The sequence below is a fragment of the Pteropus medius genome, unplaced genomic scaffold, assembly GCF_902729225.1.
Source record: "Pteropus medius unplaced genomic scaffold, Ma_sr-lr_union100, whole genome shotgun sequence".
NCBI lineage: Eukaryota > Metazoa > Chordata > Mammalia > Chiroptera > Pteropodidae > Pteropus > Pteropus medius.
This window is the reverse complement of record NW_024352783.1, coordinates 3,841,653-3,857,503: the sequence shown is the minus strand read 5'-3', so window position 1 is coordinate 3,857,503 and position 15,851 is coordinate 3,841,653. Positions and strand designations below refer to the sequence as shown.

General features: G+C 35.6%; 1 protein-coding gene across 3 annotated transcripts in view; it reads right to left on the bottom strand.

Annotated features, from left to right (window-relative positions):
- The window catches only part of DNAH9 (dynein axonemal heavy chain 9), a 310,371-nt gene that overhangs the window by 96,707 nt on the left and 197,813 nt on the right, over positions 1–15,851 (bottom strand). For all 3 annotated transcript variants that reach the window (XM_039847368.1, XM_039847369.1, XM_039847370.1), the window contains 4 exons: positions 15,395–15,518; positions 4,023–4,165; positions 3,515–3,676; positions 3,076–3,309 (listed from right to left, as the gene is read on the bottom strand). In XM_039847368.1, coding sequence (XP_039703302.1) covers positions 3,076–3,309; positions 3,515–3,676; positions 4,023–4,165; positions 15,395–15,518 — 663 coding nt within the window. The remainder of the gene's footprint in view (positions 1–3,075; positions 3,310–3,514; positions 3,677–4,022; positions 4,166–15,394; positions 15,519–15,851) is intronic.

The following is a 15,851-nucleotide window of genomic DNA, read 5'->3' as shown; positions in this document are numbered from 1 at the left end:
AAATAAAATAAAATAAAATAAATAAAATAAAAAATAAAATAAAATAAAATAAAATAAAATAAAATAAATAAAATAAAATAAAATAAATAAAATAAAATAAAAAATAAAATAAAATAAAATAGATGAGGGAGTGAACCATGGAGATGTTAGAGTGAAGAACATCCCAGGTAGAGGAAACAGCTAATGCAAAAGCCTGATGTGTCTGAGGAAAGAACAAAGAGGCAGTGTGGCTGGAGAATAATGTCACAGGGATGAGATAGCAGAAGATGAAGTCTAAGAGGTAATGGGGCAGGGTTGGGGAGGAGCCTTGAAAGCCACTGTAATGAGGGAAATGAAGGGCATCATTATTTCAGGGTTTTGAGCAGAAAAGTGACAAGATTTAATTTATGTTTTAAATTGATCACTCTGGCTGCTCGGTTGATAATAGACCGAGCAGCCAGAGGGACAAAAGTAAAAGCAGACAGATGAGTTTGAAGGGCATTGTGGCTTCCTAATAAGATGCCAGTGGCTCAGATTAGAGTAGAAGCAGTGTAGAAGGTGCACAGTGGTGGAATTCTGGGCATATCTGGAGTTAGAACCAATAGTGATTTTTCTGGGTGTAGGCTATGAGAAAAAGAGAGGAGTGAAAAGAATCAAGGATGACCACAAGAAATTTGGCCTGATGGGTAACATAAGAGGTTAGATGTGGGGGAGAGACTTGAGAGTTCGATTTATTGAAATAAGCCAGATAAGAAGTGTCTAAATCAAGACACTAAAAACAGGGGTTACAACAACAAGGGTACATTTGAGAGATATTTAGAAAACTTATATAATTGTTAATGCTTCAATGTGGGAAGCAAGGGAAGAAGAGAAGTCAAAGATAATATCCTAGTTTTTGGCCTAGGTAACTGAGTAAGCAGAAGCGTTATTCACTGAAGAAGAGAAGATAGAAGGAGAAGAAACTAAAACTGATGGCAAGAGTTGGAGGGATTCTCCATTAACTACATGCAGATAGAGTTGGATTCACCTAATGGTACAAGCAGGCTTCTCTTTGTTAAATGGAGACCATCTAATACAGAAAACAGATATTTATGCTTTCTTCATTGTCTGCTCCAAGACTTAGGGTGTGTATAAAATGAATAAGTTCTGTAAGAGTGTCAGAGCACCTTTTCTATGTTTGCTCCCTAGGAAATATCTTCTACACAAACTGATCAGTGATTCCCAGAATATAAGTGGGTAGGAGGTTAGAGCAGGGGCTGGTGGGGATGCAGAATATTCTGAGTGTACTGTGGGCTGGGAGAAACAGGAAGAGGAAAGGCTGGGAGATGTTAAATCTGGTAGCACTGTATTCTGGGATTCTTTCTTATGCTGCTCTCTACACATTCAGAGGTTCAGAGAATCAGAAAGTGTTTGGAAGAGAAGATGCTGTCTTTCTAAAACAAAGGTATATACCAGGTAAAATGCTAGGTGGGATCTGTATATTTCAATCTACCCTAAATTATAGCTCTAAGAAGGGGCATTGGTCATGACAGAAATGGAAAGAGAGTAGAGTCATAGATAATTGTCACATGCCATTTGTTAACAATCATTGAGTTAGAACAGATGTCTTACCATGCCAAAGATAATTTTTTAAAAAAGATTTTTATATAAGTACAGAACAAGGAAAGGAATAACATCTTAAAGACTAAGAAGAACACAGTTCTGAAAATGGCCCATTACTGGAACTAGAAAAAACGTAAAGAAAGTGGTTTTACATCAACAATAAAACAGTTTCTGTAATATAGTTGCAGGAAAACAGACTGAAATAAAAAAGCAATAGGGAAGTAAAAAGGATGAGATGAAGAAGGACTGTTAGGATATTAAAAATGTAATAGTATAATTAAATCTTCATTGGAAGCATAGGAAGGAGAAGCAATATTACACACTATTAAATTAGTATTGATGAAGATAAACTTGAAAAGCTTGCCTACAATGTAGAGAAAAAGGCCAAAGAGATGAAAAAAATGTGTGAGCACATAATAGATATGGGGTACAGGGAACCGATTCCAGCTAATCATTGCTCCTGGAATAGAGCAGAGCTATGAACAAAACCATATAAGAGAAGAAAAATTTTCTAAGCAGAAGAAAGAATATGAATATTGAATGTAAGGGCTCACTGCATTCTATTAAGTGAACTGAAATCCTTTAGATACAGTACATCAGTGAATTAAGAAACTGAAGTGGGGAGAAAAGACAAGTCAGAAGAAGTTTTAATAGAGCTATTCTAAAGGCAAAGCTCTGAGTAAATGACAGTAAATGAATGACTTAGATATCTACAGGAACCTGTGATGTCCCATAGTTAAACTGATCATAATTTTAGTTTAATTGTGTAAATGCATGAACTTCACCACCTTAATGAGAGGCTGGCTTCAGATAAACAGAGCACAGAAAGAGGCCATCGAGTGATCAACAATGATGAGCATGAATAGGGGCAGAAAAGGTGCTAGAGTTATCCCCAGTTCTCAAGGGAAAAATAATATATCGACTGAAATAAACTTGTTTCCTTTGGAAAAAAGTAAGTATAAAAATATAATAAGAACAAGATGACAGGGGCTTTCTTTTGGTGACCAGCCACTTAGGAATATATGAGGAAATGCATGAAATGAGACAGAATTTGTTTAAGAAATTAAGTTCCAATGACTCTTGAATAGATAACACTGTAAGACAAAAGAAACCAAAGAAAGTTGGTATAACCTGCAACCATTTCTCTCAACCATTCATCTCTTTTGGTTTTGAAGATGGAAGGGAATTGGGCTGGAAAGGACAGGAAAGGAATGGCAAAGGAGGAGATGGCAAAGAGAGAGAGAGAAGAGGTATTCTAGGGGATTTTAGCATCAGTGAGAGAGAGCTGACCGACCCTGAAGCTGAGGCTGTGCCGTTCTGCTGAGATAGCTCTGCCTTAACTTTTTGAACTGTTTCTGATGATACTAGGGCCCCTGGAAGAGCATGAATAATTTTTGAACCTCAATTGTGATCCTTCCAATTCTCTGGAAAGGGGTCGCTCCCACTCTCTCTGTGTCCCTTGCAGGAAGGAGAGATTGAAAAGATGTCACTCACCTGGGCAGCAGTGCTATGGAGCTTAAGCAGCCCATTCTCAAGCCGCTCCATTTTGGTCTTGAGCTCTTTGCCATTCCTGCGCAGCAAGCTCTGGTAGAGTCTGATGAACTCCAGAAATGATTTGGGAGTTGTGTAGTTGTAGCGCTGCTCGTTGCTCAGATAAGACTGGGATGTTTCATTGACACTTGTGTGGACAAAAGCCATGAACTTGCTAATTGACTGCTTGATTGTGGGCTAAAATCAAAGAGCAGGAAATAAAGAGATAGTCTGACCATGAAGACTGGAAATGACTCCCTCACTCCCCCATTGCTTCATCACACGGAAAGTTATTCCAACAACTCTATCTAAGCCTGAACTTGAACCTTAAACTCCTGGACATGGAGTTCCTTGTACCTTGAGGTGGAAAGGATGTTGAGGAGTGTCTCCCTTTCCCTCTCACCTCAATACCCTCAGTGTTCTGCAAGAAGCAGAGGCTGACAGATTCCAACGCCTGCTGAGGCCACTCGTGAAACCAGTCAATGGCTGTGCAGTTCACAATGGCTGGGAACTTCCTGCTGCGGACCCTCAGCTTGTTCCCCTCAGGGGAGAAACAGAGAGTCACCTGAAAAGTCAGAAGGGTGGGAGAACCAAAAAGGTATCAGAGAAGTACTCATAAAAAAATATAGCCTTGGATTCTTAATTTCCTAGAAAATCGAGAAGCACTTCCAACAGAGATGAAAATCTGTAAATGCTAGCCAGCCTTTTTAGCAAAGGAAGGAAGAAATCTGAGCCTGCACAAGGCATGAAACAGATGAAAAGGACAGCCTTGCAAAGGTTGAGAAAGGCACTGCACCCTCATTCCCAACTCCAAAGACAATCAATGAGGACAGCTGTGTCCAAAACATCCATAGAGACTCCCATGAATCATCTCTGGGCCTGTCTACCTTGGGCAGTGAATTCTTCTATACCTTCAGTTGTTGTCGGACGCGATCTATAAAGAACTTCCAGCAATTCTCTCTGTTGTCAACCAGACCTTGGCTCTTGACTTCATTTCTCACATTGCTTATAATGTTTTCAACTTCATCATCAGAGTAGAGATCTGGGATCTCTCCTAAGAAGAAATGGAGTACGGATGGGCAGCTTTAGCATCTCCCTGCATGATGCAATTGTACATGATAAATTATGTACCCTTGGGACACAGGCCTTTTGGTTTTTAGATCATGTTCTATCACTCTTGCTGGTGAAACTAGACAGACACTGTATCTACTCCAAACCCGGGGCAGGAAAATAATACGTCAAAGAATGAAACAGGGTGTATAGCACCCTCTTTTCCTGGGTTGTTAACTGGTAGCACAAGAGCTTTCAATTGTCTTTTCCTCTTTTACTTAAAGCATGTATTCATTGATTACTATTATAGAAATTGTGTTTATAAGGAGCTTAATATTTAACAGGAGAATTAAAGCAGATATAAAATAGCTATAAGACTTGGTGAAAAATCCATGAGAAACATACAAATAAGTCCATATATTTATGAAGAACATGCTATCACCTTTTATTAAACAAAAAGGAGAGAGAGCAGGGGTGGCTTCATGGAATTTAGTGTCAGTCTGACATCTAACTCATTGGCAAAAAGATGAAAATTTAAGAACTATTATTAGGAAAACTGGAATCTAAACAAAATTATGCTTGGACTCTTATATTCTACTGTACACTAGGAAAAACTCCAAGTATATCAATGATTTAACTATTAAAAAAACATAAAATGATAGAAAAATGAGGGAAATACTTTTATAACCTCTGAATGAGGAAGGACTTTTTAACTGTAACTCAAAATTGATGTGTTTAAAAGAAAGATAAATTTGACACATGTAAACTGAAAAATTTTATATAAAAATACATAGTGAGAACCCATAGGCAAAGTATAACAGCAACAACAACAAAACCCCCCAAAAAACAATTAAGAAAATATGTTTTCCAAAGCAGACATACAAATAGCTAACAGGTACATGAAAAGATGCTCAGCATCACTAATCATCAGAAAAAAAACAAATCAAAAGCAGAATGAGATATCACTTGACACCTGTTAGAATGGTTATTATTAAAAAAAACAAATAACAAATGTTCATGAGAGTGTAAAGAAAAAGAAACCCTCGTACACTGTCAGTGAGATTGTAAACTGGTATGGTCACTATGTAAAACAGTATGATGATTCCTCAAGAAATTGAAAATAGAACTACCATATGATCCAGCAATCCCCTTTCTGAGTATTTACCCAAAGGAAATGAAACCATTATCTCAAAGAGATATCTGTACTTCCATGTTCATTGCGGCATATTCACAGTAGCCAAGGTTTGAAAATAACTTAAATGTCCATTAATGGAAGAATGAATCAAGAAAATATGGTGTATATACACCCAATGGAATATTATTCATTCTTTAAGAGGGAAACTCTATCATTTATGACAACATGGATGAACCTTGATCATATTACATTAAGTGAAATAAGTCAGACACAGAAAGACAAATACTGCATGGTATCACTTAAGCGTGGACTCTAAAAAAAAAAAAATTCAAACTCATGGAAACAGAGAGTAGAAAGGTGGTTACCAGGAGGTGAGATGTGGAGAAAACGGGGATAGGTTGGTAAAAGGATTCAAACTTTTATAAGTTATAAGATGATTAGTCTGATGATCTAATGTATAGCATGGTGACTATAGTTGATAACATTGTATTGTATAATTGACATTTGTCAAGAGGGTAGAACTAAATGCTCTCACCAAAAAAAAAGAAAAACATGTTAATTCAGATTATACTTAAATAGCTAATCTCCTTAAAATATAAAACTCTCTATAAACAAAGGAAAAGTTCAATAATTCAACAAAAAAAATGGGGTGAAGGATACAAAAAGAGTTCACAGTACAGAAAATACAAATGTGTCTTGAATATATGAACGAATGCTTTACCTCACTTGTAATAAAAGAAGTGCACATTGGAACTAGGCTTACTTTTTCATTTGTATAAATCAGATTGGCAGACATATGAACAAACACTCAACCTCATTCCTAATAATAAAAATATACTTAAAACTACTTCTAATTATTATTATTATTTTACCAGATTGGCAAAATCTGAAAGTTTGATAAAATACTGTATTAATAAGGCAGTATATGATGAATAAAAATTTTTTAAATCTTAACTAAATATATAAAAATAAATATAAAATGACCAAGTAGGGTTTATTCTTGAAATGTAAAGATGGTTAAATACTAGAAAATATAGAAAAATAATTTACTATATTAATAGATTAAAAAATAAAACAATATAACCATCAAAATTAATGAGTAAAATTTCTAAAAACTGTTAGCAAACTAGCAGTAAATTAGATTTCTATTAATCTAATAGTATATAGCTATACCAGACCCAAAGCATACATCGTATCTAATGATGAAATACTAAAATATTGTCTTTCAAATCAAGAACAAGATAAGCATGAAAATCATATTTTCTATTCAACATTATATGGAGGTCCTAGACTATGCAAAAAGTCAAGGTAAAGAAATGAAATGTATGGGATAGTTAAGAAAATAATAAAGTTATTATTGTTAAAAATCTAATTTTCTACATAGAAAATCTCAGAGAATATACATATAAACAATCAGAACTCATAAGTGAGTTTTATAATGAGGCTGCTGGATACAAAATCAAAATTGGAAATAAAATGGCATTTATGCAAAAAAATGTTATTTTTAAAGTTATTTAGAATACCAATAAAAACTGTAAGGCAGGCAGTCATAAATATACAAAAAGATGTGCAAGATCTTGATGTAAAAATTATAACATACTATTGAAATATATAAATAAATAAATAAAACCCTAAATAAGTGAAAAGAAATATTGTGTTTATGGGTGGATGATTCAGTATTACCAGTATCACAAAGATACAATTCCAATAAAAAAATCAAATGAGTTTCTTTTTTGATCCTGGCAAATATATTCTAAAAATTATATAAAAGAGGAAAGGGTAAAATAGAGTCATGATATTTGTGAAGAACCAGAAGGAGAGATTTGGATTTGCCTTATTAGAAATCAAGTCTCCTTGTAAAACTGTTAGTTAAAACAATGTGAAAGTGATACTGGGGTAAATAAATAGAACAATGAGTGAAACACCTAGAAACAGATCCAGATATAAACAGGTAATTGATAATAAAAATCAGTGTACAGATAAGTAATGAACTAATCGATAAGTGATGTCATGCTAATTCAATATTAATATTAAAATATAAAATTAGAACACCATACAAAAATATATTCCAGGTGAATTAAAGGCTTGAATATGAAAAGTAAAATTGTAATATTTTAAAAATAAAATGTAGGAGATTATTTTTATGGTGTTAGATAGGACAAGATTTTTGAAAGAGCACAAAAAGCACAAAGCATAAAAAAGATTGACGTTTTATAACATGTAAACTAAATCAGCAGACAAAAGTCAGATACAGACTTCAAAAAGATATTTACAATCCATATAATGACCAAAAGGTTAGTACTGGGGATATGTAAAAACACTTACAAACCCATAAGAAAAGATAAAGAATCCAAGAACCAAAGGGCAAACTATATAAACAGGCAACTCAGGAGAGGAATAGCCAATAAATATTTGAAAGGATGCTCCAAGGTCATAAGTAATAAGGAAAAAGAAAATAATGATATTTCACTTCATACCTGTTGGCAAAAATTAATATATCAGATAAACTGAATGTTGGTGAGGTTAGGAAGAAATGGGTAATGGTCAGAGAGAAAAAAGGTATCTCTACTGGTCAGAGAATAAATTTGCACAACTACTCTGGCGAGCAACTTGGTATTTTTTAGTAAAGGTGAAATGCACAAACCAGACAATTTAGTAATCTATGTTTTGGGTACCTATTGTAAAGAAACTCTTGCATATGCACACTGAAAGTTTCTACTTTGCAATGTTCATAATTGCATGGGTGTTTGTTTTTTTGTTTTCTGTATATCTAAAATAATTTGTAAAGAAGTATAAAAAACATAAATGGGTGATAGGAATGTGAGAACTGTGAGAAAGTGTCAGAAATGGAAAGAACAGATAGAATAGAACAAAATTCTGAATTAGGAATCAGAGGGTAGGCACCTGGCTCAGATGGAAGAGTTGGCCTTGGAAAGGAGAAATAGTTATATGAAAAGAAAGGAGAAAACTGCAAAGAACTGGAGACAGGCAGGGAGGTAGGTGTAAAGATAGTTGTGAAGCTGATACTAAATGATGCAAGTTTTCTCAATGAGAGAAATGAGATTGAGGGAGGTAAGAATGAAGGAAGCACTGGTATATATAAAATCTGAAAACACTGGATATGATGTGGTTCACTTCAGGATATTCTATGGGTCTCAGAAAAACTCTTTTACATTTCCAACACAAGGTTTTAGGTAGGTATTGAAGCTATATGGACCTGGACTTATATACAAGCTCCCCTTTAAAGTTCTCTAAATCCACATATTTCTTCTTTCCTCCATAACCAACAATGAAATGTTAGCATCATAGAAATGTTAGAGATGGCAGAAGCCATTAGAGTCACCCTACCAATGCTACTTCCTTGTAGACTTGGGTGAGGTCCCCAAAGAGGGGTGGTTTGGCAAATGGTCTATAACTAATCAGAATGATGAAAATTATAATTCTATTCATTATTGAGGCTGCTTCCTCAAAATACTATATATGGAGAAAATTCATGCCAACTTTTCAACAAATATCTGGCATACAAATTCAGCCAGTTTACTAAGAGTTTTATACTAATTAGATTTAATCATTTAAAAGGTCAAAATGAAAAATTATCATAAAAATGATCATTTACTTTTTTCCTTAATTGAGCCAACTTGATTTAATTTCTATTCATTAAGATATTTCATAGCATGCATATAAAACAATCTGTTTATAACTTGTCAAAATTAATATCTTATTAATGGAATAACCCACTTCAACTTCAATTGATAAAAATAGAGGTCAGAGAAAATGCTAGGAAAATGAAATGATATTTAGCTTGTGTTAGGATTCAAAAAGTTCATGACAGTCTTAAAAAGAGAAACAGTCCAATAGAATTGGCAGAAGCCACATTCGTCTAACTTAAGGGGCTGATGGTCTATTCCTTTCTCCTTTACTTCTCTGATATCTGCACTTCCTTATCTATTAATATCTTAGATCCCTCCAGTGAGAAATTGAGTTAGTTCCCTTTGGTATCATTTTTAACAATAGAGTGTGCATCCTTCACCTTTCTCTTATTTGAAATATGTAGCTTTTATGTTCTTTTAGTATTTTATGTATAAGATCACAGATATTGAGGAAACAAACTAAATCTGACCCTCTGCCTCTCTTTTGTATGACCTGAAAGCTAAGCATGGTTTATTCAATTTTTAATGGTTGTAAAAATTAAAATAATAATATTTAATGACAAGTGAAAATTACAGAGTTTAAATTTTAACATCCATAAATAAAGTTTTATTGGCCACTCTTTCATTTAGGTATTGTCTAATTATTTTCTCACTATGGTGACAGAGTTGAATAGTTGCGACAGAAACTGTGCAATCTGCCAAACTGAAAATATTTATTTCTGACTCTTTATAGAAAGAGTATGCTGACCTTGGTTTATGTGAAACCCTTAGTGCCAAGATGTTGAAAGCCTTCAGGCCATTGAGAGACTTTTTCCATGTTTTTATGATGGTAGTGCTTTTTGTCACAAGATCCCAAGAACCAATAAGAAGGTCACCAGATGGAATATCTGGGGATAAATATCTCTTGGGAGCAAAGTTTGCATTTTCAGACTTGTTCCTTCAATTTCTCCTGATAATATTCCTTTCACTTATTGTATGATATAGGTAGTCATGCTGAAAGCAGATAACTGAACTGCCAGAGGGAATTTTGTGATGTGGCAGATGCAGAGGTTATTTAAATATCTGAAAAGTTTCCTCCTGAGACCTTAAGTTGGGAAACTCTATTTCTGTCTCCAAGTGCTTTCAGGCTCCATGTGGTCATTAACGTGTCCTAATATTTTGTAAGTCAGACTAATCATCCATCACCTTCTCTTTGTTAGTCTGGGCCTCTCAGAGGTTAAAATTACTTTTGGTGAAGAAGATCCTGATCGTATAGGATGGTTCAGTTAATGGAGCTGGGTGATAAAAAGGGCAAAGTTAAGGGTTAGATTCTCCATGAATCAGTTAGTGGCACACAGGCTTAAGGGCTTTGACTCCATCTAGGCCTAACATTTTTCAAAATCATTTCCCTGGTCTCATAGGAGAAAAATCAAGGGAGTGTAGGGACTATCTTAGTACTCCTGCCTCTCTCTCTATATGGCTGGAAAACTTCTTTAAGCACATATCCAACAGTAATATCTAATATGTAAGATAGCACATCATTCTCATGATGTTCTATACCTCCGTTTAACAAATACCTCTTGAAGGCTAATTATGGACCAGGAGATACATTAAGTGCTGGCAATATTAATGATGAAAACAACACAGTCTCTACAGAGGGTTTTAATTATATCGGTATTATTTTATTTCCTAAACTGGATGGTAGGTATTTAATCTTTATATTTTGTATCACTGGATTATTTAATAACAAAAATTTAACCAACGACAGTCTCTGCCTTTCAGAAGTTTACAATGTTGTTTCAATACAATGGTGGTATGTACAACCACTGAGTGTTATAGAAACATGGAGGGATGTTTCTCTCCTTCCTCAGGGTGACAGTGGATCAATGAAGATTTCCTACAGAGATAACATCCAAGATAAATCTTGTAATCTAGTTCCAGGTAGAAGTTAATTCAGACAAAGAAGGAGAATGGCATTAGGTTCAAAAGGAACAGTGTAAGTAAGGATGTCAGGAAACAGCACAGTGTGTTATCTCAGGAAGCCAGGAATTACTAGATTATAATGGAGGACGTGAGGCTAGTAGGGAGGGAAGGAAGCAGATCAACAGCAACTTTATTTTTTATTTTACAAAAGTGTCCTATCCTGCATTCAGTTAGCAACTAATGTAAGAATTATAGTTTAGCTAGACCTTTTTGGAAGCAGTAAGGTGAACGGATTGGAGGGAGATTGTCTGGATGTAGGGAGATGAGTTAGGAAGTATCTGCATTTGTTCAAGCAAAAAATGAAAAGATCACTGGTAGCCATGATAGAGAAGATATGAATTCAGAAATGGTTAAGGGGTAAAAATTGGTGGCAATTGATTATCTCTTGGATGTAAGTAGTGAGGGATAGGTTAGCAATGTAGAAGAATGCACAGAGACATAGTTTCAAATAACTTGAATGAGAATTTAGTATCATGATGAAAAGAAGAGGCCGATTACACAAGCATCTTTTTGCATTACTCTTTTGGCATTTCTGTTTGGCAGCTAGAGAACCAACCAGGTGCTGGTTTAAATTTCCACTGTCTGTAGTTTGAGAATGGTCTAGTGAACAGATCCAGTGAGACCATAAAGTATGCTTAGGAGATCTGGTGCATGCTTGATGGGTTCTCTTTTGCCCCACACTTTGTCTTTTTTCCTTTCAGGGAAATTGGGCCAAAATTTAGCTTATGTAAAGCATAGATGGACCATCAGGAAATCTAGTTCCGGCTACTTATGGGAGAAGAACAATCCAATGCCAAGTCTGTTACAAATATTTCCAGATTCCACATTCTTGTGTGATATGTGCAGGCCACTAACATGTCAATCTCTGATCTAATCTTAAATATGTTGGAGATGAGGTCGTCCTTTCATGTTCTATATACCAAAAGAAGATTTGGACCAAATATTTAAAAAATCCTGGTTCAGAGATAGAGAGGTTATGAGAGAGGTTATGACTTTATGAGAGAGGCCATAATTGGTTATAAACTATTCTAATAGATCACATAGAGGCTGTATGATACTCATTTTTGAGCACAGTACTTACTGACTAGAACATGAGAGCTTAATAAATAGTTTTGATATGAATAGAGAATAATCCAGTCATGTCCAGGGAAGAGAAATCTTGAATTTGCAGTAAACAGTTAAGCCTTTTGAAAAGCAAAAGGAAAGTCCTAAGATAAGATCCCAAAGTAAAATGGGAAATCTGGCAGAGTTAGGTAAAGAAGAGATGCCACACCTGGAGCAGATTAAGTCCTCTTAGCTGGGACTGCAGTAAAATGGGATTTCTGAAATGCTGGAAAGCTGGAGGCAGCAGTGTTATGTCAGAAAGCCAGGGAATAATTCTATTTTCTCCCTGTAGTTTAGGATGAGAACTTGCTGATATTGAGTTTGGTTCAAGAACCAAGAGAGAACAAATTTTGCAAGAATTTTTTTTAAATACCTGAGTTTAACGGCCAGTGTACATTCTTCAGGAATTATTATATAGGGCAATAAGTACAGGGAAAGAATGAAACTTTTCACATTCAGCAACGGCAAACATTTCAGCCATAGTTTCACCAGCAGCTGCATGACCTCCATTAAAAATTCTGGTAAGCCAAGGAAAATGATCAAAGATATGCTTTATTTGCTCTGACCCGGGTGGCCACCCTACTTCTTATACAATTATGAATCTTTTGTTAATTAGGGCAGGATTTGATCACTTTGTGTGTAAGATTTTTTCCTGTCAATCTATAACCCACCTTGAGATGCAACTGGCATAATGAAGAATTCTGAAATGTTTAGTTGGTGTCAGAAGTAAGATTCACGAGCTGAGTTTCCATACAGGTTTGATTTAGGAAATGATATCAGGAAACCAAGGGATGAAACAGTGAGCTAAAGAAGTGTGGGAGGAAACCAGATAGCCTGTGGTGTGAGATTATTAGGTCACTGAGGAAGATGTTTTTTGGAAAGAGCTGAATCAGTGGAATTCACTCATAGTTCTTTTATCGTCAACCTAATAGGACTTGTAGATAATCAGATAGAGATGAGTTAATGAGTTAGTGGCAAGGTAGCCTAATGTATAGTTTCCTAGTCTCTACTGTGTTATGCAAGAATAAAACGACTACACAATCCCATAAAATTGAAAAACTGATGGATGGGGAGGTTCTAAAGGATCCCCGTACCTCTGCCTGGACTGGTAGTCAGTTAATTTCTAGCCAAAAATTATTTATTTGACAGGGAAAACTAGAACAAAGATATGCTCTATTCTCCTTGTCAAAGTAGTTAAGAAAAAAGAAAGATTAGAAAAGTATTACTTTTAATTGTATATACATTTTAATATGCGTGTGTAAATCTTGTTTTTATATAGAAGCCTTAAAAGGGAAATATGAACTTGAAACTCCATGACTTTGAGGCAAGCTGATTGTATTAAATTTTCACTGGATAGGGCTTCAGAAATTCAACTGCACTTGGAAAAAAGTTGTTTTCTAAGTGAAAAATTTAAAAATATTTAATTGAGAAATAAAATAAAATATCAATTGGTAAAAATGTAACATTTTCTATGTCTCAAACATTATTTTAGGAGAAGGTGACCTGGCTGGATTGGAGCCAATTGAGGTAAAGGGCGAGGCTGGAAACACACCTGGCATCTCCAAAACTGTAAGTATCGTAGGATAAAATAGGAGCACAATTTTATTCTTTCTGATTCTTTTAAAAATTAGACTTTAGGGCATAGCTTCAGGAGGGAATGGTAATTGGACCAATCTCTCATTATTTAGTAAAATGATAAAAGATGAGGCAATGTTACAGGTGACATACTGTTGTAGAAGATGGTAGGATGTTAAAAAGACAGTGTTTAGCAAAAGAAAATATTATTGGATTGGAGGAGAAAAGATATAAGAATTAGTAGTCAAACTCCTGGATATAAAACTAACTTATTTTGGGTAGGTTGGGAAAGAAATGAGACTTTGGGATCATTGTAATGCTTGGAGCCAGCACAGTAAGAACTTGGAACTCTGGTTCTCATCAGAAATAAGCAAGAGTTTGCTCACAGAGCTTGCTAGTGAGTAATCTGTTCAAGGACCAGTGGCTCTTCATAGATGTGATAGTAAAATGGCCTGGGGTCCAAGGGCACTCGACAATGATTCTGAAGCATTTAAGTTCCTAGGAATTATACAGCAGGACCCATCATGTAATATATATGGCATGAGATAGACTATGAAGAAATATATTGTAATCACGGTCCTTGGACTTTATAAACTAAAGAGTATTCAGTCAAAGAGACAGAAGGAGGACTATAGAGAAATGAGCTTTCTGAAATGCTGGAAAACTGGAGGCAGATATTTTATTCAGGAACATTTGTGCACTATTTCCACCTCCCATTTTTAATTATCTCCCACCCCCCAACTTCCACTCCTAACCCATGGATGTTGCCATTTCCCCTTAAGAACTGGATCTCTGAAGGCAGGGTGTCCCCTCCCACACACTCGCTGTGTGCATCCGAGGTGCCAGGCACACCTGAGGGGCCTGGTGCACCCAAGGGGCCTGGCCTGTGGCTCCACCTGGGGCATGAACCCAGGAGCTTCTGCATCCAAAGCAGACATGCTAACCACTACACTGTGGAGCCATCCTACTATTTTCTTAACCCAGATTAAAAGGTGGTTTTGTAGATGCTGAATCTGATTTAAGAGCCAGGAAATCTCTATACTCCTTGTAATTAATATAAATGTATACACACTCCACCTTTCTGAAAATGTATAATTTATGTATGATATTGTCTTCTTAGGTTTATATATTTATATAGCTTGGATGGAGATTATATATATAATTTTTTCTAGAATGGTTGACATAAGTCCTGAATCTCCGAATAAATAAGAATAAATAAGGACAGTAAACTATCAAGATGTGAACTTTCCATTGAAGTCCAATCTTGCATTGATAGTGTCACAGGACTGTTGACAGCTCCTATCAAGTTATTAGGAAACCAAGGAAAACCATGAAGAGATACTGTTCATGTTTCCACTTGGTTTCCATAAAGTTCTAGATCCTTGATTAATTGAATTGACAACCTAATCTTGCCCTATTCTATCAGTTTTGTGTGTGCATGTTCTCTGTGTAACTCTCTGTTGATACCTAACATACTTGAAATACTGCACACATTCTAATTTCTCTCTGTCTGAGATATGGAGATGTGGAAACAGCAGGCCTTTAACCCACTCTTCTATTACCAGACCTAGTCTCCCTAAAAGAGCTCGATGATTATTGTCCATTTTGCAATGAAATAAAAATGGAAGAGCCATAACACGGGCCCAGCATCAACCCTAGGACCTTGATGAATGAGTTCTCTGCTGTATCAGTTTTCTCCCTCATTTCTATGACCTAGCTTTTTTCACCGTGGACCAAGTCTCCACTTTAGAATGGCTTCAACTCCAGGGAGAATTTATTAGACATTCAAGTGCGAAGAGTCTCTTACCAGATGCCAAGAGATCATTGATGAACACAAGAAACTTCTCATCAGCCACTTGGGAATCAGTCATGAGAAACACCATGCTGAGATTTTTAACCCCGGCTTTCAGACACAAGCTGGCTAGGTCCATCTACAAAAACAATCAATATCAGAGATCTCTGAAAAGAGAGCTTTCTCAAAAGAGAGTCTCAACCACTTTTTAGGAATGGGGCCATTTTCTTATCTACTTTCAGGGGAAATAAAGCAAAATGGCAACAGGAGGTAGGGGGGAACTCTATCTTATACTGACAGAAAAATATGTCTCATTCCAAGGCCTCAATCTCAGTAGAGATGGCCAAATAAAATTAAATAGTGATGATCTTTAGTTCATACAACCACTGTGGCTCCTGTATTAGCTTCTAGAGCTTCTGCTTTATACAAAGAAGTAACAGCTTTCCAAAGGACAAAGATATTCTCTTGTTTA